Source organism: Babylonia areolata, chromosome 2, assembly GCF_041734735.1.
Source record: "Babylonia areolata isolate BAREFJ2019XMU chromosome 2, ASM4173473v1, whole genome shotgun sequence".
NCBI lineage: Eukaryota > Metazoa > Mollusca > Gastropoda > Neogastropoda > Buccinidae > Babylonia > Babylonia areolata.
Window position 1 is genome coordinate 50,323,124 of NC_134877.1, and position 25,588 is coordinate 50,348,711.

The 25,588-nt window shown below is 41.7% G+C and overlaps 1 protein-coding gene across 1 annotated transcript in view; it reads right to left on the bottom strand.

Annotated features, from left to right (window-relative positions):
• Positions 1-20,246, bottom strand: part of LOC143279486 (DNA polymerase nu-like) — a 31,024-nt gene extending 10,778 nt beyond the window's left edge. Inside the window, exons 1-9 of the mRNA XM_076583532.1 lie at positions 20,024-20,246; positions 15,329-15,622; positions 14,561-14,649; positions 13,872-13,981; positions 12,271-12,386; positions 2,973-3,167; positions 2,339-2,422; positions 1,728-1,874; positions 614-797 (exon numbers count right to left, since the gene is read on the bottom strand). Of these exons, the coding sequence (XP_076439647.1) occupies positions 614-797; positions 1,728-1,874; positions 2,339-2,422; positions 2,973-3,167; positions 12,271-12,386; positions 13,872-13,981; positions 14,561-14,649; positions 15,329-15,451 (1,048 nt within the window). The 5' untranslated portion in view covers positions 15,452-15,622; positions 20,024-20,246. The remainder of the gene's footprint in view (positions 1-613; positions 798-1,727; positions 1,875-2,338; positions 2,423-2,972; positions 3,168-12,270; positions 12,387-13,871; positions 13,982-14,560; positions 14,650-15,328; positions 15,623-20,023) is intronic.
• Between the last annotated feature and the right edge of the window lie 5,342 nt (positions 20,247-25,588).

Genomic DNA, 25,588 nt, shown 5'->3' on the forward strand with positions numbered 1-25,588 from the left:
TATTTGACATCTGACATCACTAAGAAGAGAAAGACAACACTACAGAAAAAAATTCTAACCTGTCTTTCTCTCTACCTAACAATGCACAGTTTGTGTGTTTAATTCAACAAGTCATTTAACTATTGAAGTTCCACTTCCATCATGGCAAATATTTATATAATGACAATACTACTACTAGGTATTCTATTTCATTAGTGCCCTTGGTATTGATCCCCATTTTTCCTTCTTTGCAATTAACTGAGAACTGAGAATGGCATTTTTTTTCAACATACTTATGATCAATACTTATCATAATCCTTACCATGTTGGATTGCCATTACAGTGCATTCTTTACCAATATATCAGACACCAAAAAATACATCCCGATTATCTTCTCTTTTTTTTAATCAACTTCCATTTGATACTACCAAGCTGACTTAAAAATAAAAAAAATAAAAAATCGGTGACCATGAAGACCTAAACTACAATGATGTAAGTTATCCTCAATGCAAAAATAAAACAAACTTGCTGGGACTGTTTAATGTCAATGTTAATGACTGTAATACCTATGCGTATTTAGTGTTACCTGTTTTGCTCTGAAACCAAAATGTCATTACAGGCATTGTGTCCATACCTACAATGAAGCTGTCCTCATAGTCAGTGATGGTGGTGGGTGTTTTGGGGATGGCCTGCAGGTTGGGGTGCGAGGACACCAAGCGTCCAGTTGCCGCCGACATCTGGTCCCAGTGGGTGTACAGGACCCCCTCCTCCACTGCCTCCAGCATCCCATCAACGTATGTCGACTTCAGTTTTAACATCTGCAAAACCAGGCGATTGATTTGTTGTTCTGGCGTTGTTTTTTGCATTTGCCTCTCCATCATCTCCATCATTTCATTGTCGTCACTCTCACACCATTCATCCCAAATGCCCCATATACATGAACACCCAGGTTTACCTGCCCAGCACCAACAGTCCACATCAAATTTACTATTTTTGGTAACCAGGATGCAACACATGAAAGGAGAACCTGCACTGAGTCACTTTAGTGGTGTTCAGTAATGTTTTTATTCATTATACACAAGACACCACCAGCTAAGCTTCCTACTAACTACATCTGCAACACAAGATTTGTTGTGTACAACATCAAAAAAACAAGGCATTCATGTTTTAGTGGCTGGGTGAATTTGGTATCATTCTTCAGTTCCTTTCTAACAGCCAGATGTGATAACTGGAGAAAGAAGACAACAGTGAATCCTACTGGAGAAAGAAGTATAACAGTGAATCCTAACAAACTCAACAATCAACAGACCATGGCAAGGACTCCACTACACTTATCAATTTTATTTATTTACTTATCTGTTTATTTGGTTGGACTTATCTTACTGCATTTCACTGTTTTCATACATACACACACATCAAACTTTCTTTCCTTTATTCCTTGGGGGTGGGTGGGAGGTGGTTTGGTAGCTCACAAGGCTAACCAGCGCATTGGGTCAGTGCATAGATCAAACACCTCCATCCTTTTTAAGAAAATATTTCTTATTTTTCATAAAACAGATGTGGCATAGCATATATAGATCAGTCTGCATGTTTTGATGCCTTCTTGAAACTGAAAGTAAAACTGAAACATCAAGTTGCAGCAATTAAAAAGCAATATTTCACACACACACACACCCAAGCACACACACACACCCAAGCACACACACACCCAAGCACACACACATACACACACACACACACGTACATACATGTCTGTACTCCAGTATGACACCGGGAAGCGGATGAATGGCAACAAGCTGCTTCAGCATGGCCTCAGAGGTGGACTTGTGGTGGGCGCTGGCAGTCAGCGCCACCTTGCGCAGCTGCTGGTCCAGTCTCAGCTCTTCATACAGCAGCTGAAGGGCAGACCATGAAAAACTGTCATCACATGTTGGAAAACTCAGATGGGGATGTGTGTATGTGGAACGAAAGATAACAATTATTATGTTGATCTGATGCGCACATGTATAATTAAATACATGTGTGTAAGAGTGTGCATGTGTGTGTGTGTCTTTGTGTGTGTGTGTGTGTGTGTGTGTGTGTGCGTGAGTGTGCAAGGGTGTGTGTGTGAGTGTGCTCATGTGTGCACACCTGTGCGCACACGTGTATGTGTGTGCTTGCTCTTGTATGTATGATAACTGTGCATATAATTGTGCACATGTGTGTGTGAACATGCTCATGAATGTACAGCTGAAAGCATTCAAGCACATGCATACTAATATATAACTGCATGTACGCATGCCTGTGTATTCATAAGAAAAACAACAATAATTACACCAGTCGAGTGATGAGCTACCCATAATGATTGATACACATTTACCTGTCTCAGCTGCTGTGTGCTATTGATGCAGAAAGAATGGCCGGCCAGCTGGAAAGCCTTCTTCTCAACTTTGTCAATTTTCTTCTGTACACACACACACACACACACACACACACACACACACACACATTACCAATGATTTATCATAATGAAATGTCAAAGCTTCCATGGAGAACAATGTTAATCAAAGAAATTTTCATAGTAAAAAAGTAACACTGTCTTTGTCTCTCTCTCATTCACACCAGCACGCATGCACACACATGCACACAGTTTCAGTTTCAGTGGCTCAAGGTGGCGTCACTGCGTTCGGACAAAACCATATACGCTACACCACATCTGCCAAGCAGATGCCTGACCAGCAGCGTAACCCAACGCGCTTAGTCAGGCCTTGAGAAAAAAAAAAAAAAAACAACCGGGGGAATAAATAATAGATAAGCTTGCATAAATAAATAAATAAATAATAATTATAATATAGAAAAAAGTAGCAGTAATAATATTAGTAATACTAATAAAATGATAATAATAAAACATAAATAAATAAATAAATAAGACAACAATACACATGCGCGCACACACACGCACACACACACACACACACCACTCAGGTACCATGCCTGTCACCTCCATACTTTACCTTGAGTATCTGTGAGAAAGTAAGAAAATTCTGCACATTGACACGGATGGCCTGTTGCTCCATTACAGCTAGCAAGGGGGTGAGAGCCATCTCCACATGATAGAACAATGGCCATAGGTTCTCCCTCATCAGTTCACTGTGTAGCTTCTTCATCACGACGACCGACATCTTCAGGTCCCCGTGAGGACCCTCATCCTAAAAGTGAACCGAGTTTTCTGGTCAGTTTCTGATAATATGTATTGTCTTTGACTTGCACTGAATATGCTCACAACCCATCTCTCCAACTGTACACTCAGCTTAACTCTCTTGTGTCTATAAATGTATCTGTGAATCTCTCTCTGTCTGTGTCAATGTTTCACTTAGATGAAATTCATTTGATACTTGCTTGCATTTGTTTGTCCATTTATGTTTTCATGACAATTGCTTGTATTTGTTTTTCCATTCATGTTTTCAATTTTGTCATGTATCATTTGACAGCTGGTGTGTGTGTGTGTGTGTGTGTGTGTGTGTGTGCACATGCATTCATGCATATGTGTAAGCATGCTTGTGTATGTGTGTGTGTGTATATGTATGTGTGCATGTGTATGTGCACGTGTGTGATTGTGTGCATATGTATTTCCCAACTGCATTTCATTGTATCTTGTTTTATGTTGTGTAAACTATATGTAGGCAAGGGGTGGATGAAAAATAAAACAAAAAAACATGCACATACTTATCTATCTACTACCTTCTCAAATACGAAAAAAAATGTTATGTTTAGTCAGAATGCGAGAGGACAATAAACTGGCCTCTCATATGCAGCTGGAATGTTTGTTTCCGACTGTGCTGAACTGAGTGGAAGGGCTAGGTTATCTCCCTTGACCACTTGGCTTATACCTCTGAGCTATCGGGGACCCAGGCTGAAAAAAAAAATGTCTTGAAATGTCTAGAAATAATTAATGAGGTGTTGTAAGCGTCCTTTGTTAATTTTCCCGCTATTTGAGGTCTAGGAATATCTTTCTTTATTCTTCTATACCAACCTAACTTGGCCTAGTTGGTAATATTTTTTTAATAGTTTATTTTTTGCTTTAGAGTTTCAGAAAATTTTATGTTTATTATTTTGTGAATAATAGTGTTGTTGGGACTGAATCTGAGGGTACTACAGTGTAATGAGGAAGGATGAAAATAGTACCTTGGGCATCTTCTAAGAGCACTGGGTCACTTTGGCTCCAACCACTGGAGAGACATCACAGAGCAAGCAGGTGCTTTGTGGAAGGGGAGAGACTGTGGGGTATGTGAGATTTTTCCCGGGTATAAATTGGTCTTGGTTGTCTGCAGGAAAACCAACAAGTTACAAACCACTTTTTTGGTTGATGATTTAATTTTGGTTTGTTTTTTTCTTGTGAAGAAAATCATTTTATGGCATACTATTCAGAAGAAAATCTGACTTTGGAAAATTTGCCAGCCAGGAATTATTAGATATTTCTAAAGAGTGCTGTTCATTTTCATTCTGTATGCTGCTATATTAAATGTCTTTGCTTGCAAAAGTCTCATACAGACTTTTATGGAGAATGATTTTGTTGTTTTTCTTGTGACATAAATTACCATGGAAGAACAATGTTATTTATAAAAGATTGTTAAATGTTCGTTTTATTACAACTGTTTCTAGTCAGTGATATAGCAAGTTCATTTCAAGAGAAGACTCTTTTCTTTACATGTAATTAATTTTTTGCCGTTGACCACTTCTTGCAACTCAAAAAGAACTGATAGTTTATAGGCTGGTGTGTGTCCATTAAGATTTTCGGTATGGCAATACACACCGGGCCTAGAGTTCATGTGTCAAGGTGATTTTGTGACCTTCCAGTATAAACACAGTTCTAAAGCATGAAGCGGACATTTGGAATCAGAAAAATATAAGTATTCTTTTGTTGTGAAAATGCTGAGATGCTGAACGTTTGATTTTTTGTGTACTGTTTAAACTGTATTATTTGCTGTAGTTTGGCCTGGAATGAGACTTTTGTCTAAGTGAACGTCAGCATAAAGATGGAGTAGCTGATGAAGATTCTGAGTGTGTGTGTGTATGTGAGAGAGAGAACGTTGTGCTAAGCTGAGATTGAACTAATCTATCATTGTATAGCAGGTTTCCGATGGCTTGGTTGTTCCCTAGTGTCCAGTTATGTTGAGATCTGAACTAGTGATTTTAGGTGCTGATGATTGTCAGCTTGTTTTCAGTGACTTAGGTCACCAGCAGAATGTTTGTGTAAGGCTGACAGGCCGCGGGCACAAGCACCAATGGGAATGTCTTAGTCCTGAGGGTTTTTTTTTTAGGGGGGGCGGGGGGGCGGGGGGGGGTTGTTTAAGTTTTGGTATGAAATTGAATATAAATTTGAATGGAGAATTGGACATGAGTGTGGTACGAGTCTACATGGGTGCAAGACAACAACCCTTCACCACCTCGCCCCCCAACAAGAAGCTCTGCAAGACTTCTACATACACTAGCACATTATGATCAATTTTAACACACAACTAAACACAAATGTTTTTCTATTTTCTTTTTTCTTTTCTGATGGGGTGGTAAGGTGGTGTTAGAGAAGGTGAAGACAGGTAGAAGGTGTTTGCAGAAGAGAGCTGCAGCCAGGCAAGGTAGACTTGGGAAGGCGGTGCACCGGTTTTCTTTTTTTATTCTTTCATTCTTCCAGACCAGGAGAGTTCTCTATTTGTCTGGCACTCGCTCACTCCTTATATTCTGTTCCGCCGAACCACAAAGCCAGCGCCGTGAAAGGACTCATGAAACCGGCCCTCCGCGAGCCTTGAGGGGCCAAGCTTGTGTTTGTTTGACCAAATTTAGCGGCTTCTGACTTTCGGCTCAGGGAACTAACATAGACATATTATATATCACACAAAACTACAAGAGACGAGCATTTTCTTAAGCTAAACCATTTTCTACAAAAACAATGTGGTTAAAAACTGTAAACAAAGAGTCACTGAATGAACGAGCTTTTAACGAGTTCGTATATCATTTCTGTACATTACAACAATTAATACGTCGCGATATGTAATATAATTTTAACAGTTAAGTAACTGAAAATCCTGAATTTCCAACTATATAAAAATCATCTATAGAATCTGCTTCTATAGTAAAGATTTTTTATGTCAAAATTCAAGAGAAAACTCAACGGACAGCTCCCGTGTTGGCACCGCTTGGCAGTGTTTTTGGCACTTGTGATTGACAATGAAATACTTTGTTTGATGTCAGGTCAGGTTGTTAGATCTGCTACTGGTAACCTGTAATCCAGTACAACCTGTTCAGGGTCGGGTTGCCGACGACTAAACCGGCACACCCACCGCTCCCTTCTGGGACTGGTGAGGCGGGTGGCTAGACACCCTTATGGAGATCCATAAAAGGGCGTCAGCTCAGGAGAGCCACCGACGGCCATCTAGCTCCACTGTGCTGTGTGGATGCCACACGCAGTTGGCCCCTGGGGTGTGTCTACCCATTATGCGAAGTCTGGATCCGGCAGAATCTGCAGAAGAAACCTATCGGTTCAACGGAGAGGAAGGCGGTTACAGCAACGCACTGTGGAGTGCAGAGAGCAAGATGAGACACCGAAAGGATATCTTGGTCATCCACTGCATCCATGCTCATCCTCCAGTCGTCTCGACTTAGTCTTGCCACTGGAAATTGGTGGACCCGGACGAGAGAGTGAGGTCGACGTTGCGCAACTCCTCTTCACTTTAAACAAACTCATCGCGCAAGTCATCAGTCATCCTAAATGACCTTTCATCCTTCATCATTTCATCACCCCCAAGTCCTGTGGCGACAGGCGAGCGACGAAACGACAGGTGTGGGTACACTGGCAGTCGCAGCCGCAGACCTGCACGCAGGCGGCTCAGGCCATAGGGTCGTTCTTCGTCGACAGGAGCAGCGATGGAGCTCGGCAGCCGTCTGAGCGTCTGAGCAGCCCTCTTTAGGAATGCACTGCTCACCTCCCTGGCATGAGGAAGGGGCTAGAAAAGGGGCTAGAAAAGGTGCCCTAAAAATTGCCTGCTCCATATCACCCTGGCCAGCATACCGCGGCTGGCGGGGACCCTACATCAGCGGTCGAAACAAAGAGAAAGAAAAGAAAAAAACAAGGATCGTTCCTCTCACCACTGGTGCTTGGAACATAAGGACTCTCCGGAACAGAGATAACGCGGACAGACCCCAAAGGAGAACAGCACTAGTTGCATCCGAACTCGCCAGATACAACATCGACATCGCAGCCCTGAGTGAGACTCGGCTTGCAGGCGAAGGCGAGCTCTGTGAACGGGGATCTGGTTACACCTTCTTCTGGAGTCGACGAGGAAGCGAAGAGCGACGTGAGGCTGGCGTTGGTTTTGCAGTAAAAACAGCACTTGTCAGCAAGCTAGCTGGAATCCCAAAGGGAGTCAACGATAGGCTTATGACCATGAAACTCCCACTGGCATCTGGCCAGAAGCACCTCACCAGTCAGTGCCTACGCCCCAACCATGACCAACCCGGATGAAGTGAAAGCGAAGTTCTACGAGGACCTTCACTCTGTCATTGCTGCCATCCCTAAAGCAGACAAGCTCATCATTCTTGGGGACTTCAATGCTAGAGTTGGCTCTGACTACATCTCCTGGGATGGAGTGATTGGAAAGCACGGTGTGGGCCACTGCAACCCAAATGGATTGCTTTTGCTTCAGACCTGTGCAGAGCACGAACTGCTGATAACCAACACAGTTTTCTGCCTCCCTACCCGTAACAGGACGTCATGGATGCACCCTCGCTCAAAGCATTGGCATCTCATTGATTATGTCATCGTCAGGAAAAGGGATAGGCAAGATGTATGTGTAACAAAGACCATGTGCGGCGCCGAGTGTTGGACAGACCATCGCCTTGTAGTCTCGAAGCTGAATATTCGTATCCAGCCCAAGAGACGCCCCCAAGGCCAGAAGGCTCCAAAACGGCTCAACATCGCTAAGCTGAAAAACATCACCATCAAACAGTCCTTTGTGGAGCTGCTGGAAGATCGTCTGGAATCCGCCTCTCTGGACAACCAGAATGTGGAGTCTGACTGGAGGACCCTGCGTGAGCTGATCTATAGTACAGCTTCAGAGACCCTGGGACCCATGACCAGAAAGCACAAAGACTGGTTTGATGAAAACTGTGATGAAATCAAGCAGCTTCTGGATGAGAAACGCTGTCTGCATCAAGCCCACCTGAGCAACCCAAAGTCCACATCAAAAAAGGATGCGTACAATGCCATCCGCAGGACTGTTCAGCAAAAGTTGCGCCAGATGCAGGATAGGTGGCTGAGTGACAAAGCTGATGAGATCCAGGGATATGCTGACAGGCACGATATGAAGAGGTTCTATGATGCCTTAAAAGAAGTCTATGGCCCCACGTCCTCAGGATCATCCCCCCTCCTCAGTGCAGATGAGAATACCTTGATCACCGAGAAGGAGAACATTCTCGAACGATGGGCTGAGCACTTCAACAGTGTCTTAAATCGCCCTTCCTCCATAAATGATGAAGCCATAGACCGTCTCCCACAAGTCCCCACCAACGAAGCACTGGACGATCCGCCAACACTTCTTGAGACCCAGAAAGCAATCCATCTGTTATCCAGTGGCAAAGCACCTGGCTCAGACTCCATACCAGCAGAGGTCTACAAGGATGGAGGCACTGTGCTGACTGAGAAGCTTCATCAGCTGTACTCACTCATGTGGAAAGAAGAGACGATCCCCCAGGATTTCAAAGATGCATCTATCATTCACTTGTACAAGCGAAAGGGGAACCGGCAAGCCTGTGATAACCATTGGGGCATTTCCTTGCTCTCCATCGCAGGCAAGATACTTGCCAGGATCCTACTAAACCGCCTCACAGCACACCTTGACCAAGGTCATTTGCCTGAGAGCCAATGTGGATTCCGGAAAGAGCGCAGAACCACCGACATGGTGTTTGCTGCAAGGCAGCTGCAAGAGAAATGTCAGGAGCAAAATGCTGATCTGTTCTCCACCTATGTCGACCTCACTAAGGCCTTCGACACCGTGAGTAGAGAGGGACTGTGGAAGATCATGGCCAAGTACAGATGCCCTCGGAAATTTATTTCCTTGGTCAGCCAATTCCATGAAGGCATGCAGGCTCGAGTCCAGGACAATGGCGAAACATCTGCTCCTTTTGCTGTCACAAATGGTGTCAAGCAAGGCTGCGTCCTGGCTCCAACGCTGTTCAGCCTCATGTTCTCTGCAATGCTTACTGATGCCTTCAGAGATGGCGATGTTGGAATCAGCCGAAAGTACCGAACAGATGGCAAGCTGTTTAACCTCAGAAGGCTTCAAGCAAAAACGAAGGTCGTGACAGACATCATCAGAGACTTTTTGTTTGCTGATGATTGTGCCCTCAACGCTGGATCTGAAGCTGACATGCAACTCAGCGTCGACAAGTTTGCCACTGCCAGCAGGAACTTCGGCCTTACCATCAGCACGAGGAAAACTGAAGTTCTCCATCAGCCAGCCCCAGGGAAACCCTACATTGAGCCCAACATCACAAGTCAACGGTCAGAGACTCAGTGCGGTGGAGCGGTTCACATACCTTGGCAGCACACTGTCACGAAATGCGACCATCGACGATGAAGTGAACGTCAGGATTGCAAGAGCAAGCGCAACTTTTGGTAGACTGAATGCAAATGTCTGGAACAGAAGAGGCATTAGTCTTGAGACCAAGCTAAAGGTCTACAGAGCAGTAGTTCTCCCCACACTACTGTACGGCTGCGAAACTTGGACAGTGTACCAACGACATGCCAAGAAGCTGAACCACTTCCACACAACATGCCTCAGGAAGCTACTGAACATCAAGTGGCAAGACAGGACCCCAGACACAGAGGTGCTCGCAAAAGCCACCCTTCCCAGCATCTCCACCATCCTGATGCAGTCCCAGCTTCGCTGGGCTGGACACGTGGCGCGCATGCCAGACCATCAGCTGCCCAAAAGGCTCTTCTATGGCAAGCTGCAACAAGGGAAGAGATCACACGGAGGTCAGAAGAAGCGCTTCAGAGATACTCTGAAAGTCTCTCTGAAAGCATTTGATATCAACCCTGACTCCTGGGAGGAATCTGCAGTGGACCGTGACAAATGGCGCGCTGCTGTGCACAAAGACGCCAAGTTGTGCGAGGCCAACAGGACTGCTGCAGCTGTTCAGAAGAGGCAGGCCAGAAAGTCACGGGCAAACAAGCTCCCTGACAATGATATGCCTGTCTTTGTCTGCCCCAACTGTCAGCGAACATTTCGTGCGCAGATTGGACTATTCAGCCATCTGCGCACTCACAGATAGATTCATGAGCATCCTTCCCCCCACCCCACCACCACCCTCCCCTCATCCCCCTTCTGGATGACAACGATGGTCATCATCGATCTCGATGGACACACCACCACTTTGTTTAAACCAACAGCAACACAACTATACATGTATGATACGAATCAGATTGATAACAGGCATGCAAACATCTGCAAGACACGCTATAAAAATGTCTAGGTATTGTAAAACTGTATTTTGCTCAAATCGGCACTGACGAATTCCAATGGCTTGAAGAAGAGATAGTTCTGTGGGGCCGAAATGCTGTCAGACATTTCGTACTATCGCATGCCTATAACTTAGGTGTACACGGAAAGCGGTACACGAGAAGAAAGCTTAATCATTTACAATTTAATGCACAATCTAAATTCCACGGCAACTATACTGATTTATAGAAAACGAAGTTATTCTGTATGTTTCAACTGAGTGGATTTCGAAGATCGCGCCAAAATTCATTCACATAAATATTAGTTTAAAAGAGTTATAGGCTACCTGGCCAAATGATATCATTACAGTTGAGAAGTATGATCCTTCTGAAGTCCAATAACATAAAAACTATAATCTCATCTATAAGGAAGTGTTTATAATTTAACAAATTGATGAAAAATCATACGGTTCTCTGTAAAGGGAGATAACTTGTGACCAATTTACAAACTTCCTTTGTAACCTTCGGCGAGTCACAAAAGTCGTCTGCTAAGCTGTCCCAACGAAGATTGTAGCCAACCCGGCTACACTTTATAAAGTTTACAATTTCATTGATGCTCATGTTTCTCAGCTTATAATTATATACCAAAAATTGAACATGATCAGTTTTTTCTCTGAATCCGTTAAAATGTATATTTCTGTAGCAATCACCTTGTACTTATGTTCAGGTTCCCAAAGAGAACATTTCTAGAGTTAACATTTCTATTGTTGGTTGTTTGCTTTATTTTTTTTTTTTTTATTGTTGCTGTTGTTGTTGTAGTTTAATGTTAAAGTTTTCATGAGGCTGGAGTTTAAAGAGATAACTCGTCATCGCAAGCATGTACGCTTTGCTGCCACAATGATGAGATAACACGTCATCGAAATATTCGGACTTTTCCCTGGTTTGCATTCAGTTCGTTGACAAAAATATCGGTAGCTTTAGCTTGGGGAATCTTTCTAGATTTTAGTCATAGCTAGAAACAAAATCTATGTCACAAAGCAGTCCTTTATTTTAACATTTTGGTTGGGTTACTGTAGCAGTGTTTGCCTGGCTCCTTTCCTCACTCACTCAACAAAATGTCGGACTGACGCCGTGCTCAAGACGCACGATTGTGGGGAACTAAATCAACCAAGATTGCTTTCTTTAGCTGATGCTCAGAAAGAATTAAAGTGTCAATTCGAAGGAGAAGACAGTGATGAACATTTATAGGATGATTTGATAGAAAATAAAGGGAGCAATAAAGAGAGTGGCCAAGATATGACTATCAGTGAGTGATGCCGGCTGTACAGCTGTAGCAGACGACAGAAACTGAGAAAGTGACTGAATTATTAGCAGGACACAGTGTAAGCGATTTTCTTGGCACTCAGCTAACGCGGTCTGATGAGAACTGGATAAAGTGACCATGTGAGAGGGGTGCAGAGGAGGGGGGTGGAGACTGAGGGGGCGTGGACTCACATCCATATTATCGCTTGCAGAAGTCACAATGCATTGTGTACCTATCTCTTCTTTTTTCTTTTTTTTTAAAGGGAAAACATCACGTGTTTTGTATTCTTTATTAATTTACCTTTCAGAAAATATATACTTTTATGGGTCTTTCTCCAATAACAAAGAGCACAGAATTTTTTGAAAATTTTTCCTGTTTTTTGGGGAAAAAAACCCTGGCAAATAGATTTCACTTAAATCTTTATTTTCCTGGCAGCGAAAGGGTTAAAAACATTTTTGTCAGTATCATCAATGCAGTATAAAGAAAGAGGGAAACAAAAATGGCGTACAAGTACCTGTGTGTATGGGAGTTGGAGAGATTTGCAAAGATCACGCAGAGTGTGAGGTGGGTTGTCAGGACTCAGCAACCAGCCTGCCACTAGGGGATCCTCAAACTGCCAATCCACAGGTCCTGGGTAATACCATGTGCATTACTGCATTGCACTTCATTGCATTACACTATAGTATAGCATCGTATCGTATTCTATCTTATCGTATTGTATTGTATCGTATCATATTGTATTATGTTACTCTTTTTGTCACATCAGGTATCTCTGCATGAAATTCGAGCTGCTCTCCTCAGGGAGAGCGCATTGCTACAATGAGAGCGCCACCTTTTTGTTTTGGGGGAGGTGTGGGATGGGTGGGGGCGGGGAGGTACTTTTTCTACCTGCAAGTGTATTTGTTTTCCTATCGAAGTAGATTTTTCCCACAGAATTTTGCCAGGGACAGCCCTTTTGTTGCAGTTGGTTCTTTCACCCGTGCTAAGTGTATGCTGCACGCAGGACCTTAGTTTATCATCTCATCTATATGACTAGCATCCAGACCACCACTCATGGTCTACTGGAGGGGGAGAAAACACTGGCGAGTGCAGGATTCAATCTAGGTACTCTGATTCTGTCATTTCCTTGACCGATGCATTACCTCGAGGCCAACATCCAACTCCACTTGCAGTCAGCTGCCAGAGTTTTTGTTACTAAGTGGAGTTGTGGCCTAGTGGCAACATACCTGCCTTGAAAGTGAGAAAAGCTGAGGGCATGTGAATGGCGCACATAAAAGAACCTATAGCAACAAATGGTTGCCCCTAGCAAAATTTTGCAGAAAAATCCAGTCTGATTGGGAAACAATTACACTCCTCTCCCTGGGGACAGCAGCCCAAATTTCACTCAGAGAAATCTGTTGTGGTTACAGTTCAATACTAGTATATACTGTAATGTGTTCAAGAAAGAAGAGCAATACGCTTACAGACTGCTGATTGATCTCAAAACTGCAGAACTTAGAATAAAGCAGAATTAAATTAATTGGTGTATAAATTAAATATCTCTATTATGCAAAGAAAACACATTTCATTCTGAAACATACAGCTTTAAAATCACTTATATATACTAAGCAAAATTTCAGTGTTAACAAAAACTGCAAATCAAACCGGGAAACACTACTGAAATTTCAAAAACAACCTCTCCAATGCCTTACAAGAATAAAAATTACTACATTTGTTGTTTTGTATGTGATTTAATTGATAAATGACCACACACAAAAATATGTTGACATGAAAATATTTCTATTTAACAGACTTTCTTTCTTTCTTTTTTTTTTTTTTTTTTTTTTTTTTTTTTTTTTTTTGTTCTAACTGGTTTGGTTTTGCTTTCTGTGGAGTATACACATGCAAAAAAAAAAAAAAAAAAAAAAGAAACTATCTGTCTAGCACACAGAATTCAAGCAATTTTCTGTTAAACAGACTCTTTTGGTTCATTTTGGCTGAATCTGGTTTTTATCTCTGCTGGATCTGGGGATGTTGTTTTTATAATTACTATACCAAGACTGAAACTTAAATATGCATGATGTAACTTTCTATATTCCAGTCTACATTCACAGCTTCATAAATCAGACAATTTACCTTTGTTTTCTCCCAAATCAAAGTCATGTAACAGAGCAATGACAAACTGTTTGCAATTGACAGCCACTTTTACTGTATCTTCTTTCTTCAGCACACCTTTCAGAACATTCCTGCAACACACAATATTAAAATGAACAATTGGTTTCTGTAATATGCAGTTGTGAAAAGGGCAATAAGTCCAGTCACATAGTTTGAAAGCTTCCAAGAACACACATGAGGATGCTTCAAAACATCATTTGCCAACTTTGATCACAGTACGTGTTTGTTGTCAGAGGCCTGGAAGTTCTATTACTGATTAACCACAACTAAGTGTGCATATGTGTATGATTTCAACAGAACAATGCATACATATTTTACAGGGAATTTGTCATTCATGTATAGGTAAACTGAGTTTATGCAAAGGTCAAAGCATACTAAAAGACTGTCATCATCAAGAACATCATCATTATCACTGTGACAATAGTCAATACCCCTACCAAAATCATCTGCAACTAATGGTGATGGTAATTTGTTCAGAAATCAGGGTGACGATGTTGGCAACAGAAGTAGTGTCAGTATCATCACTAATTTCATACTCCTCATTTCACTAATAAGCTTAAAAGTCATTGGTAGACAACTTAACATTCAGAACATGAACAATTATCAGGATGACAATTAAAAGTATTCTGCACATATGTAATGACATCCACCTAATCCACTTGATGGTGCTGGTATCACATCTTTGGGGGACAGGCAATAAATAGCTTTTTTCATCAAAGTGCAACAGCAACCCCTTCACCTGGAGACATAAAAACATCAGGGTTTGTGGCAGATGCAGACTGTACTCTGTGTGTGTGTGTGCGTGTGTGTGTGTGTGTGTGAGTGTGTGTGTGTGTGTGTGTGCGTGTGTGTGTGTGTGTGTGCCTGTGTCTGTCTCTGTGTCTGTATCTGTACTCTGTACACAGACTGTACTGTGTGGGGGTGGGGGTCCTGGTGGGGTCTGGGGAGGTGGGGTGGGGTGGGGTGAGCAGTCTAGTATAAATAACTGTAGTTTACTTCACTGTTCTGTAGTGCAGTGTTTTAGTGTGGACAGTGTGAGATGTGTAATGTGTGTGTATGGGTGAAGTGCAGTGTAGTGTACATGTAATATACTGCAGTGGTTTAGTTGTTTTATCATGTGTGTGTATGTGTGTGTGTGAAAGTGTGTGTGCGTGCACGCACATGTGTGGGTGTGTGTGTGTGTGTGCATGCGTGCCTGCGTGCGTGTGTGTGCACATGCATCACAAATGCACACATAGGCACACATGTACAGTAAGAATGTGCATGCATATGTGTATGCGCATAGCTATATGAGTACATTACATGGCTGCATGTGGTATTACACAATGTAAGAGCACATGAGAAAGATTACACAAAGACATATATCCAGTCAAGATTCATTAGTAAAATGTTAAGAAAGAATATTATGCCCACCATACCTTAGGTCTGTTCAGGAGGGAAGAGTATGTGTTTGTGGTGTCATCCTTGTAAAGCACCATACAACCAATCAGCGAGCACTTCTCTACTGAAGCTGCCAACTGCTGCCTCTCCTCCCAAGTCATAGCACTAACGACCCTAACATTCTGCACAGCATTAACACCTCCATCCGCTAAACCATCAGTACAAAGGTTAGAGGTTTGGTGATGAGGCCTGTATATGCCACTCAATGGGTCCTCCTCCTCATCCTGTTTGGTCTTATTTCCATCCTCTGTTTTCTTAGCTGTCTTCTTCTTCTGTTGAAAACCAAAGTTACAATAAACTGACACCAATGATCAACTCAATGAACTGGCAGTCAACAATGCAATGGAAAAAAACAAACATATCATCATCTGAACCTGTGATAAACACTGTCAAGTAGCACAATGAAACTGCCCAGGTAGCAGAAGCAATGATTAGCAAAACAGCTAAGAACTGGTAAGCACTTCAAAAGAAACAACAAACTGAAGATGATATTGTTAATACAAATTCTTATCACCCCCAAATTCTTTTAATCCATACACTTTACTTTGGTTAAAAACTAATTAAAGCAATACAGGAGACAGTATATATTTGCTGTCGAAGATAATAATAATAATAATAATAATAATGGTACTTATATAGCGCTAAATCTTGTGCATAAACAAATCAAAGCGCTTTCGCACCAGTCATTCTCACGCAAGCATAACTCTAAAACTGAAAAAAAAAAAAAAAAAAAAAAAAAAAAAAAAAAAAAAAAATCTAAAAAGACAAGGAAGAGGCAGGGAAGGGAGGCGATTTTGGGAAGAGGTGGGTTTTAAGGCCAGACTTGAAAGAGCTGAGTGTGGAGACTTGACGAAGCGAAAGAGGAAGTTCATTCCAATTGCAAGGTCCAGAGACAGAGAAAGAACGGTGGCCAACAGTCGAGAGTTTGAATCTGGGTATGTGTAAGTGGAGTGGATCCGAAGCTGATCGTAGTGAACGAGATGGAGTGTAGAGGTGAAGGCAGACACAGAGATAGGAAGGGGCTGATTTGTGAATACATTTGTAGCATAGAGTGCTGATCTTGTACTTTATTCGGTGTGAGACAGGGAGCCAGTGGAGATGTTGCAAAAGAGGAGTGGTGTGCTCAGATCTTTTCTTTCTGAGGACGAGTCGGGCAGCAGAATTTTGTATGCGCTGAAGGGACTGAATGGATGAAGCAGGCAAACCAGACAATAGAGAGTTACAGTAGTCAAGGCGAGAGAGAATGAGAGAAACGACAAGTCTAGATGTTGCGTCAGTGGACAGATATTTCCGGATGGAACTGATGCGCCGCAGTTGACAGTAGCAGGATTGACATGTCTGATTGATAAATGTTTGCATGGACAGTGTGTTGTCAAGGACAACGCCGAGGTTCCTGACTGAAGTGGACAGAGGGATGGATGTACTGCCAAGTTTGATTGTATTAGTTGTAATGGAAGAGAGTTTTTGTTTAGTTCCTATGATCATTGCTTCAGTTTTTTCCGCGTTCAATTGTAACTTATTTAGAGTCATCCAATTTTGAATATCCAGGAAGCAGTTAGATGTTTCTTGCAAGAGCGACAACAGTTTTTCAGGTGTATCACTCTTCTGGAGTTGAGTGTCATCAGCATAAGAATGATGACTGACATTATGGCGGTTGATAATTTCAGCGAGAGGAGCAGTGTACAGTGTGAAGAGCACTGGGCCTAAAACAGATCCCTGTGGGACTCCATGTTCAATTTTAACGGGTTCAGACTGGAAATTATCAACAATGACAGACTGGAATCGATCAGTGAGATAAGATTTGAACCAGTTTAGAACAGTGCCGTTGATACCAAATGTAAAATGAAGACGGGAAAGAAGGATTGAATGGTCTATCGTGTCAAAGGCGGCTGACAAGTCGAGAAGAGTGAGAAGGGAGATCTGTCCTGAGTCGGACGCTAGCAGTAGGTTATTCAGGATGTGGAGGAGAGTGGTTTCGGTGCTGTGGTCAGCACGATAGGCAGACTGAAATGGGTGGATGAGATTGTTGAAACAAAGGTGATTGTTGAGCTGCTTCAGGACGGCTTTTTCAAGGAGTTTGGACAGGAATGGAAGATTAGAAACTGGTCGATAGTTTTTCAGAATGTTTGCGTCAAGGTTGGATTTCTTCAGAAGAGGCCGGACTATTGCAGTTTTGAAAGTGGATGGAAACGTTCCAGTGAGAAGGGATGAGTTGACAATGTTGGTGATTGTGGGGAGAAGCTGTGAGACACACTGAGAAAAAACAGAGGCTGGTATAGGATCGAGCTCACAGGATTTTATTGTCATTTCTTTGAGGATTTCATGGACATCTGTTTCAGTTAATGGATTAAAGGAATGGAGAGGAGTGCCGTTGAATTGAGGATCAGGATGAGTAGGTTGGAAAGGCATTTGGTCTAAGATGGTACGAATGTTCTGGACTTTGTCAAAAAAGAAAGAGGAGAAGACATTGGGGAGTTCAGATAAAGTGTAGGCAGAAGGAAGAGGAGTCTTTTTTGCAGTGCCGAGAAGATTTGACATGATAGTGTAAAGAGATTTGGTGGATGTGGCATCGAGAACTTGAGAAGAAAAGAAGTTTGTCTTCGCTGATGAGATCATATGTTTGACTTTATTTATTTGTTTTCGGAAGATTTGATTGTGGACTTTCAGTTTTGTTGATCGCCATCGCCGTTCCAATTGGCGACGTTTGCGTTTTGCAATTCGAATGTCTTGTGTGTACCACGGGGCGGAAGGTCTATCAGGGAGCATGCGGGTAGTGGGGGGTGCATGTTCATCCAGCAGTTGAGAGAGGACAGAGTTGTAGTGTGTAGAGACATTGGTGTGGGAAGAAATTTTGGAAAGGCGTTCAGCAGCTTGAGAAGAAAAAGTGTTAATGTTGATGGATTTCAGGTTGCGACGAGTAACGGATTTTTTGGTTCTGGTAGGTTTTGAAATATTAAGCAAGAATAATACAGCAGAATGGTCGGAAGAGAGTTCGTCAGTTACAGTCACTGACGCAATCATAGCATCAGAGTCACGTGTGATGAGCCAGTCCAACGTATGGCCAGATCTGTGTGTTGGTTCTGTAACGAGCTGAGAGAGAGAATGATTGGACAGAGATAGACATAGGCGTTTGACATCAGAGGAAGTTTGGTTGTTGAAATGAAAATTGAAGTCTCCGAGGATGATAAGTTTACCAGAACGAAGGTTGTAGTAATCAAGTAATGTTCGGAACTCATCGTGAAACAGAGAAGACGTTAGGTTATTTTTACGACTAGGAGGAGGACGATAGAGACAACAGAAGATGATTGAGTGACCGGGAACATTGAGAGTGACTTCGAGCATTTCAAAAGTGTTATGTGGAAAGGCATGGTTATGGGAGAAGGAAAGGGAAGACTCCAAGATATTTCTATAGACGATGGCGATGCCACCTCCACGAGACAGTCGAGGAAGTGACTTGGTTTTGTATCCAGGGGGGGTCAGTTGTTTAATTTTGGGTTCGTGACCTTGTAATTTCAACCAGGTTTCAGTGAGAAATACGATATCAAAATTATTTTCAAAAATATAATCAGAAATATAGTCAGTCTTTTGATCAGGGCAGACAGATTGAGCATTGAACAGGCAGGCATGAAAGAGATCAGGGGCAGGCTGAGAGAAATCTAAAGGTGAAGCAGGTGAGTCAGACAGACAGGCAACGGAAGGAGACGATGGTGACTGAGCAGTGGAGGACAGTGGGAAGGCAGAGAAAGGTCCGGGAGTTGAGACAGGTGTGGAAGGGGTAGAAAGCAGACCAGGGCCAATCACGGGAGATACACCACATTTTGGAACAGTGTCAGAAAGGACAGTGTCACGAGAAGTAAAGGAGTCAGCCTGAACATGAGTGTTGAGGTTGTCGTTGACAGTCACAGCAACAGCAGGGCTGACATCGAAGACAGGATGATCAGTGCTGGGGACAGAGATCCACAAACGGCGAAGTCTGCCCGCTCTGGTTCCTCTTTTTGTCTTTGCTCTGCCGATGCCCAGGCTGATTATGCGCTGCGTCGTGTCATCGTGTCGTCGGAATTGTTTTTGCCATGATATATTTGACAGCAAGGCTTTGATGAAATTGACGTTTTCCATGGTGACAGTTGTAGTGCGAGAGCAGAGGTCGGACGGTAAGAGAGGGCAGGGCACGTGAAAAACGGAAAGTATAGTTGACAGGACGAAGGCGGTCGCTGATGCGATAACGAGGGTACGGTGAGTTGCATTCATTGAAGTAAATTTGAAAATTGAAACACTGTTATTATAAAATTGTTCTAAAAAGCAAATAAATATGATAAAACTGTTCCGACCTTAGATGTCCTGGAAATACGACGCACACACACATATAAAAAATGTCCAGATTAAAACAGGGAAAGCACAGATTAAACACACAAAAAAGGCAGAGGCCAACACAGTGCAGCCAGTGGGCGCAAGGGCAGGTTACTAAGATGCAGTTTTGAAAGCAATATTGAAGCATTTGGTACAAATAAAAAGTTCTTTGACAGAAACATAAGTTATTTAAACAATCATAATTATGCCTTACTATTAACATAATCATTACATCTCAATAAAGAAATATACATATATATATATAAAAACACACACACACACACAAATAACAACAATTATGTATTGCCTAGGGAAGAACAACTGACCTTGATGGTGCCAGCATAAGCTGTCAGTTTCTTTTGGATCTTATCTCCACTTGTCCTTTTTTCAGCTGACCTATGGTGCTTTGACTTGGCTGGCAATCTACTTACATGTGCAGACTTAGTAACCAATGCTGCTTTTCTGCTGTCAGTACATGGAGAAATTTGACACAAATGATTTCTTATATCTGTAGTTTTCTTTGTGACTTCTCTTTTAGGACAGTGTGCTGAGGACGGGAGGGATGAGTGTCTGGAATGAGAAGCAGTGGAAGTAATATCTCGCTGCACTTGTGTGAATAAATGTGGAGGAGTTTGCACATTTGTTGTTTTAGAGCTTGGAAATGTACTCAAGTGCAGCCTTCTGTTAGATGGTACTCCATGTGTTGGGACATCAGCTGCTGCTGTTTTACTGTTGCTTTCTTTTTCTTCTGAAAAATTCAGCACTGTTGTTAAATCATGATGAAGTGAAGAAAAATATGCTTGCTGTTGATTCTTACGAGTTGGTGACTTGAACAATTCCATTATTTTATATAGCGATTTATTCCGTCCTGGCATTCCATCATCTGTAGAAAGTTTTTCCAAAGCTGAGAAGTTTGCACTGTCACAAAACATGCTGCCTGAATACAGTGCATCATTGTTCCCATCACATTCCGCCATCAAATTATACAGGTCATTCTCCTGCAGGGCTTGCAGCTGATTTCTTTTTCTGGACCTTGGAGATGAACAAGATATTGTGCCTTGTGAACAGCCTTGTAAACTAGTTGGGAGAAAACAACTTTGCACTGAAGATACATTTTCTTTAGTGTTTAAAAGAAAAGTGTTTTGTCGACTATTTGTGTTGCCAACAGTTGTGGCATCGTTCTCCACTACATGACCATCCAGGTTGGACCACTTTCTTTGTGAACTCAGACTCTGTGTGAGAGTGAGGAGTGAAAGGGTGGTTTCTCTGAGATCACCAACATCTGGTTTCTTTTCAACATTTGCAGGTGCAAACCATGCTGGTAAATCCTCATCCTTCATGTGACCTCCTGTCTCCAGTGAGGACCTGCGCTTAAAACAGGAACTGGCCAATGGGGTGAAAATGTTCTGTTGACACTGTGGCCCATGAACACTGACTGGTGTTAGCGGCTCACGTTTAATTTGTACCTTCCCCATTCCTGAAGACAGTGCAGTCTCTGACTCTAAAAATCTGGAGGCTTTTTCCCAGTCAGTTTTATCTGGAGAGAGAAATAAACCAGGACAGAATTAATGATAAATTATAGAGGTGATTTTTAACTGTCTGGGATTACAAGATAATATAACAAAAGCAACAGATGGAGTGAGAGACAGAGAGAGAAAGAAGAAGCAGACCAGCATCAGTGAGAAAAAGACACTGCAGGACTCAAGACATTTAATCCAGGCATATCAATGCATAATATGTGATGTTCATAAAGCATGAATTAAAGTCCGCTGATTATTGTGTCAAATAAAAAAAACAACAAATCAAGCAATGACACATGGATACTATTAATGTTATTAATGTATTATCAAAATCATGATTACTTCATCAGTGGCTTATATTTTAAAGTATGAATCAATATGCGTTGCTCATCAGAAACATGTTTTGTTTTGGCTAAAAATTAAGTGCAGCCATAGTGGGGGGTGGGGGGGGGGGGGGTTGTTCTTTTTAATCAACTCTTGCAATATCACATTAAACTGTGTCTACTTCAGTTATTTTGACACTCCACATAAACATTATCCCTTTAAAATATGAATGTGTTAGCTTTGCTTATTTGCCTCCCAGCTGCTTGCTTACAAGCACCATTATTCAATTTTTGCTTTCTTGTTGAGTTAATTTGATCAAATTAATGAAGAAAGAAATGAAATATAATCATGCTAAGCAGCTGTGTAGTTTGATGTGCCAGAGATTTTGTAAATAAAATTTCTAAAAAGCAATTACATCAACACACATGCATTATCATACAGTATCTAAAAGACAGGCACGTATGCTAGAACATCACAAATGAAAACAAATGATTAATGTGATAATTTATTGACAAACCAAACAGCTGATCACAAGAAAATCTTGAAAAGTTGTATTTTTCATGCAGTCTTCTGAAAATATGGAGGTCTTCTTCTGAGCAAAGAGACAGTTCAGTAAGTCTTGGTGCTTTCTGTGTAGGTGTCCAGCATCTTGATTTCTTGAATGCCATCGTTCTGAGATTTTCATTCAGATTTATGTATTCCTTCTGAAACAGTACATGAATCAAGAACTCCTATTTCCTTAAAACACAAATTTTGAAGAAAATATATCTAGATATTAAAAACCACACAAAGACAATATTTTCATTTGAACAGAAAATATGATCCATCCTTAAACCAGACTCAGACTCTAAGACTGTACAACAAATGATTTGATAGCAAAATTATACAGCATCAAAAAAAAACAAAAAAAAAATTCTAGCAATCTATTCCAGAACTCACCACAGGCACATGTCAATAAAGACTTATCATAAGAATGTGTCCACACACACACACACACACACACACACACACGCACACACGCACAAACACACTCACATACACATGCGCACACACACACACACACACACACACATACACACACACACAATTGTAAATATATTTAGTGACATTCCTCATGCATACAGTCACTCAATCTGTGAGATCAGTATCAGTATCAGTATCAGTAGCTCAAGGAGGTATCACTGCATTTGGATAAATCTATATATGCTACACCACATCTGCCAAGCAGATGCCTGACCATCAGCATAACCCAACGTGCTTAGTCAGGCCTCGAGCAAAAGAAAAAAAGAGAAAAAATAATTTTAAAAAATAAAGAAGTAAATGAATATCTAAAAAAAAAAAATAAATAAATAAATCATAATAATAATAATAATAAGAAGAAGAAGATGAAGAAAAACATATAATGAATAAGAACATAAATAAATAAAGGTAATAATAATAATAGATAGAATCATAGATAGATAAATAAATAAATAAATAAAACAAAAAGACAATGATAATAAATAAACAAATAAGCAAATAAATGTAAAAAAAAAAAAAAAAAAAAAAAAAAAAAAAACAGACACACATACACACACATGCATAACAGATATGCAACAAACATGCAGTTTCACACCCACCCCCCTACCCCCTCCCCCTCACACACACACATACACAAATATATATATGCACACCCGAACGTTCTGATATTATGTTGCTCCCACAATACAGACATGCATACACACACACCTCATCCTCCACACACACACACACACACACACACACACGTGCACAGAGCTCTCCTGACACATGTGTACACCTACACACTCGCACACACACACATGCACACAAACACACGCATGCGCACACACACACACACACACACACAGAGGCTACCACTGATTGGACGCAAGAGGGGTGGGAAAAGATCTCTGATGCCAGGAAAGTGGCACCTAACGTGTTGCTCAGTCTATTGTATTTGGAAAAGCCCACAGAGACTCTGTTCCATTTTGAAGAAATTTGCGCAATGCTGGTTTGGAAATGATGCCAATATTTGTTTGATTTGCAAAGCAACGTGTTCTATCTTTCATGCTAGACTTACGGCCGCTACCTCTCTCTAGAGAGAGAGATTCCATGGGTGGGATAAACTGAAAGAAAACAACATGCTCACACACACACACACAAATACATCCATTATAATTATCATTTCATGTAATTATTAGTGCCATCATTACATTTAAATTGTCTTTGTTTCGGTAAAGTGCTTTTCAATACACACACACAGTGTAAACATGTCATATCTCTAGCTGATTCAAAACATAACTAAAAATATTGATCAACCCATCTAGCAAAGTGGCTAGCATCACAGGCTGATGACTTGGAATATGCATCTTAAAGCCCCACCACAGGCACCGTGGAGGCTTCTACCCATCTTTCGGAGAGTGGCTCAAATTTTCAGGTTAACACTACAGGGTCTGTATATCGCAAGCATGGCTGATGCCAGAATATAGTACGAAAGGAACAAGTCTTGTTATGTAGTCCAAAACAAAATGGGTTTTCATTATAGCTGCAACAGCATCACAATCATTTACTGTCAAGTACATATATCAGTGGCATTACCACCATTCCTCTCACACCAAGCACCTCCCAATTAAACACAGCCATACCAAGGCTCATCTGCCACAGTCCTGATCCCAGCAATCCAAAGGAAGCTATCAGTGTTAGGTTGCTATGAGACCACTATAACTGGATAAGGACTGCACTGCTGCTGAATAACAGTAAAAGATATGTGGTGGCAGTCTTTACTCTGAAGGCGTGGTTCTCATGCATTCAGTCTGATTCAGTGACTTAGCTGGTTCAGTGACTTCGCAACTTGTCAATCTAAGGTAGGTGCATGGACTCTTTTGTAAATACGTTCAGTAATATCAGGCACCGAAATGACTAAACAGCAGTGCAGCCTTTTCCAGTCGGTGGTCCATGATGACATAACTGTCATTTCCCTGCTGATCTTGTACGTATATATATCTGATTGATCTTAAATGGGTGCATGTGGTCCTGTTGTGCGATTTCGGTTCTAGCGGCTTGAGAATAACATCTGCCACTGTGATAAGATGATAAGAGCGCTTGAACAGAAAAAATACTGGTGATCGATATATTCGATCTGAGCATTGATGTACGTGTGTGTCACCATGTGTATATGCTTGCACATTAACCTGCATGACAGAGACCTTAACCCCTAGGTTATGCTTCGCTGCCTGCATGACGAGATAACTCGTCATCGAAATATTCTGACTTTTCCCTGGTTTGCATTCACTTCCTTGGCAAAAATAGTGGTAGCTTTAGCCTGGGGAATCTCTCTAGATTCTATTCATAGCTAGAAACCCCATCTACGTCATGAAGCAGTCCTTTATTTGAACGTTTTGGTTGGGTCACTGTCCAAGTGTTTGCCTGACTTCTCTCCTCGCTCGCTCAACAAAATGTCGGACTGACGCCGTGCTCAAGACATGCGATCGTGACGAACAAAATCAACCAAGATTTCTTTCTTTAGCTGATGCTCAGAAAGAATTGAAGCATAAATTCGAAGGAGAAGATAGTGATGAACATTTATAGGACGATCTGATAGAAAATAAAGGGAGCAATCAAGAGAGTGGCCAAGATGTGACTGTCAGTGAGTGATGCCGGCTGTACAGATGTTAGCAGTCGACAGATGACCGAATTAGCAGCAGAGCGATATTCTTGGCACGCAGCCAACACGGTCTGATGAGAACTGAATCAAGTGACCGTGTGAGAGGGGTGAGGAGGAGGTGGGTGGAGACTGAGGGGGCGTGGACTCACATCCATCTTATCACTTGGAGAAGTCACAATGTATTGTGTATCTATCTCTTAAAAATATATATATATATTGTGGTTGTTCTAGTATGATTTTGTGTTTGCAGATATCCATTTGTCCAGAAAATATGATGTTTTTGTGCAAATTACCTGACTAATGTTTGTAATGAACAAGTTGAAAATGTGACAAAAAACAAAACACTGATTTCAAAACAACAGCATGTCACTAAAAATATATAA